The sequence below is a fragment of the Monodon monoceros genome, unplaced genomic scaffold, assembly GCF_005190385.1.
Source record: "Monodon monoceros isolate NGI ecotype Baffin Bay Population unplaced genomic scaffold, NGI_Narwhal_1 Super_Scaffold_5, whole genome shotgun sequence".
Classification (NCBI taxonomy): Eukaryota; Metazoa; Chordata; class Mammalia; order Artiodactyla; family Monodontidae; genus Monodon; species Monodon monoceros.
Window position 1 is genome coordinate 62632547 of NW_021703782.1, and position 4518 is coordinate 62637064.

Consider the following 4518-nt stretch of genomic DNA (forward strand, 5'->3'; position numbering starts at 1 on the left):
TGTTGCATGTATCAGCATTTTGTTTCTTTTTATTGCTGAATAAAATTCTGTTTATATACCACATTTTGTTCATCTACTCATCAGTTGATAGACATTTGAGTTTCTACTTTTTGGCTACTAGGCCCTTTTTCTCCCATTTAATTTTTTGATAAAATAGAATTTTCAGAACAGTTTTACATTTACAGAAAAATGGAGCAGAGCAGATAGTAGAAGGGAATTCCCATATCCATCCACCCTCCTCCGCCCCCCCACCATGACTACATAGGTAGTCATGTCTCCCATTTTTATCACCTCATATCAAGGGTACATACTATCAACCTGATTTATGACTGTTGATGTTGACATTGATTACCTGACACCTGGCTGAAACCTTTGTCCGGTTTCTCCACGGTAACTTATTCCCCCTTCCCCCACTTCATATGGTTCTCTTTGGAAGGAAGTCATTGTGCATTGCCCACAGTAAGAGACTGGGGGGTTATGCTCTACCTCCTAGCGGGTGGAATATCTACATAATGTATTTGGAAGTTTTCTGCAAGGGAGATTTGCCTCTTTCCCCCATGTATTAATTTACTCAGTCATCTATTTTTTATCAATATAGACACATGAAAATTTATTCTTTGGTTAATAATCTAATACTATATTTTGATGCTCTAATTGCCCCAGCTTTGGCCATTGGCAGCTCTTTCTTGTCTCCCAGTGCCCTCTTTGACATACTTCCATCATTGGGGGTGGTTTTGCCTTTTTTTTTTTTTTTTTTTTTTTAGTGCCCTTACTTTTCTCCTTTCATTTTTAAATAACCCAAATCCCCATAGAAGTTGACTGTAGGAAAACTAACAATGCTCCCTTTCCCAGGTAATCGGATTCCTATGCTGATGGAAGAAATGTGCCTTACCTACAGGGGGTTGAGGGGAAGGCATCTGGGAATCTAAGGCTGAATAAGACACCTGTCCCAGCCCTCCTGAAGCTTAGTGTAATAGGTCACACAAGTAGTAATTGGTTAATTTGGGATTCAAACACAAATCTGTTAGGCTCGAAAACTTCTGTTATTTGTTCTACTTCAACAAACTACATACAACTGAGAAGCCTTAGAGGGTAAACACCTCAGAAATAGAGGATAAGACTTTAAAAAGACTTGTAAGAAAGCTGTTTTCAAAATTTTATCCTGAAGAAACTAACTCCTTTAAGCTATTTTTTGTTATATTAGCTGGCTTCTGATTTCTCACTGAAAATTTGTTGTCATTTTACAAACTCTAATAGAAGATTTACTATGTAACAATCAATGGCATAATACAATATTTTTATGCTGAATTTTTATTAGATGCCACCTCAAATTCTTTTCACAAGTAAGTAGGTACTAAATTATGAGTATATACTGTTAGTATTTTACCATAGGATACCTAGTGATATAACACACATTAAATGATATTGCACTGCACTGCTACTTTATTCTCTGAACTAATTTAACTGAAGCCAATCTAAAAATCATGTTACTTCCAAGGATGTCAAGTGACTTACACAGAGTGTCTCTGTCATCTTGTTCTTCTCTAGTGTGAGAAAGGAATGATGACCTGGTGAATTAGTTTAAGACACTGAAACTGCAGCCCTTTTTTGCCTCCTATAAGTTTCAAGATTAGAATTTATTATTATAGTAAAAAGTGCTTAATGTTGGCTCTTTTTTTTAAGAAGGAAGAAGGGAGAGAGAGAAAGAGATGGAGTCTCAGACTGGGTGTATACTTTGGAGTTGTTGGGCCATTTTTGTGAAAAGGATATTTCAAACTGGGTTTGTACTGGTTGGTATGCAGCAAAATCAGTTTAGTTGGTCATGGCCATTAAAAAAGAAATGAAAGAATATCAGTGATCACTTGTTTTATGAAACTCAGTTACATAAGTCTATGCAAGATCGTGGTGTAAAATTTACTTCATACTGAGGTTAAATGTTCAAAGAAGTTGAGAATCACTGCCGGAAGGGGACTTCTCTCTAGCCCTCCTGCTTTCCCTCCACCCTGAACCTCCACAACCTCACGACAGGACATTTCAGTCTTTTCTGAAAACTTGGGTCAGGGAAAGCATTTTGGGAAGCTGAGGTGGCGGGTAGGAGGGACAAGGCCACACCCTCTCACACTCCACTCTGAGCTCGGGAATGTAGTGAGAACATTAAAAATATTTCAGCTCCTCATTCTGAGTGGAGGACACAATCCGCCAGTGAAAGTGGGTAACTAACCAGCTGTGAAACACAAAAACATATTTACTGTTACACATTCTTTTACAGCCAAACACCGTGTATATTTTAGTGCCCTCTCCCACCTCCTATTTTTATCCTTCAGGAGAGAGGCCTGAATATGGAGGTGGCCTTAGATTGTCGGGTACGTATTTTCCTACCCCCTTTTTCATCTGCGCGGTTTTCAAAGTGCGTTAACAGAGCCTATGCAACTCCTGGCGCAATTGGCTGGCTGAGCCTGAGGAGTGAAGCACCTTCCTTGCTGGCTAAGGAGGGGGCCAGCTGAAGGCTCTTGCCGCGTCGGGTAATGCTCAAAGGACCCTCATCACTGGACGGCGTCGGGAGGAAGGAAGAGCGCTCTGAGGTAGGGCAAGAAAGGGTATAAAGGGGGATGGGGGAGTCCACCACACAAGGACTCAGAAGAAGCCTCAATAAAAGGCAAAGTGCATCTTTGCCGGATGGTGTAGGAAAGGAGAAATCGGCAGAAGAAAAAGAACACCACCTAAAAGGGTAACCTCGAGCGTCTCTGCTTCTTGAAACACTCTTAACACAGGCTTCCAGCCCAGCCCACCCAGAGCCAGGTGAGCGGCCGCCACCTCTCCGGCATCTGCAAGACCTGCTCCTTCATGAACTTGCCAAGAGGGGAGCGCCTTCGCTCCACACCTCCGCGCAGCCTCCGGGGCTCCGATAGGGAAGACGGTGCGATCGATATCCTGGGAGAGGAGGAAGATGAAGAAGAGGAGGAGGAAGAGGAAGACGAGGAACCCGAGGGAAGCCAGCGGCTCCTAGAGCCGCAGCACCAGCCGGAGCCGCAGAACGCGCGGCGGGGCGCGGGCGCGGGTGCGCTTCCCGGAGAGCGCACCGAGAGCGGCGGCGGCGGCGGCCCAAGCGACTCCTCCGAGTTTGGCCCCAAGTTCGGGGCACCGATGGGGTCTGCGGCGGCCTCTGCGGGCGCCCCGCAGCTGGCGAAGCCCCCGTACTCATACATCGCGCTCATCACCATGGCCATTCTGCAGAGCCCACACAAGCGCCTCACGCTCAGCGGCATCTGCGCCTTCATCAGTGGCCGCTTCCCTTACTACCGTCGCAAGTTCCCCGCCTGGCAAAACAGCATCCGCCACAACCTCTCGCTCAACGACTGCTTCGTCAAAATCCCCCGGGAGCCGGGACACCCTGGCAAGGGCAACTACTGGAGCCTGGACCCCGCCTCCCAGGACATGTTCGACAACGGCAGTTTCCTTCGGCGCAGGAAGCGCTTCAAGCGCCACCACCCGCCTCCGGGAGCCCACCTGCACCACCCCTTCCCCCTGCCCGCTGCGCCCGCCGCCCTGCATGCCCCCTACCCGGGCATGCTGCTCGGGCCCCCGGCCCCGCCGCAGCCTGTCCCGGGGGCCTATCCCGCCTCCACTCCCGGGAGCCGCCCGTGCGCGCTGCTGCATCCTCATCCCCTCCGCTACCTGCTGCTCTCTGCCCCGGCCTACGCTGAGGCGCCCAGGAAAGCGCAAGGCGCGGATCTGGTGACCCCCAGCGCCCTTCCGGCGCTGCAGCCCACGCTAGGCTCCCAGCCTTGGGAGGAGGGCAAGGGGCCGGCGTCGCGGCCGGCAGGCGGATGCACCTCCTTCAGCATCGAGAGTATCCTGCAAGGGGTCCGGGGAGCTGGTACAGGCGCCGCTCAGAGTCTGCCCCCGACCCCGTGGGGTTACCGCCACCTGCTGCAGCGCCCGTCGTGCCTGTTGCATCCTCAGGCCGCTGCCCCCTTGCTCCACGTCTCCGCCGCCGCCGCATCCGCTGCCCGGACGATTTTGCAGCAGCAGCAGCAGCAGCAGCAGCAGCAGCAGCAGCAGCAGCAGCAGCAGCACTCTGCCAGCGGCTGCGCTCCCAGCAAGGGCGCTCTGCTGGGCCGGCACCTGTCCGCCACCGCGGCGCTCCTGGGGTGTCAGCCTGGAGTAGAGGGCTCTAGGCTGACGTCGCTGGTCGCCCTTTCGGGCGGAGAGGGGACCTCACCGGCCTTTTGAATAGCACCCACACCTGCCCTGGACCCGACTCCTTAGGGCGGACAGGGAGCCAACCTGGAGGGCGGAGCCACCCGGGGTCACGCTTTCCTCGCCGCCTGCCCTGGCGCACTCCACCTTCCACAGCCGGGACCAAGAGTGTGTACCTGCCTCCTACAGCGGAGCAACCACTAATTTCGGTTCGCAGCGAAATACTTACAAAGGAAAAGTGGTTATTGTTCCCTTAAGACAACCTGAACGTAAATGTTCGATGGCGTCAGCGTCGAACATTTCTTTTCCAGCCTCCAG

At 50.8% G+C, this 4518-nt stretch overlaps 1 protein-coding gene across 1 annotated transcript; it reads left to right on the forward strand.

The window, feature by feature from the left end:
* Positions 1-2844: 2844 nt before the first annotated feature.
* Positions 2845-4233, forward strand: LOC114884561 (forkhead box protein D4-like 1). Its single transcript, XM_029203580.1, has one exon. It carries the CDS (start codon positions 2845-2847, stop codon positions 4231-4233), a length of 1389 nt encoding a protein of 462 aa, XP_029059413.1.
* The last annotated feature ends 285 nt before the right edge of the window (positions 4234-4518 follow it).

Coding starts and splice junctions, on each gene's coding strand:
- LOC114884561 (XM_029203580.1), top strand. CDS start 2,845: ATGAACTTGCCAAGAGGGGAGCGCCTTCGCTCCACACCTCCGCGCAGC.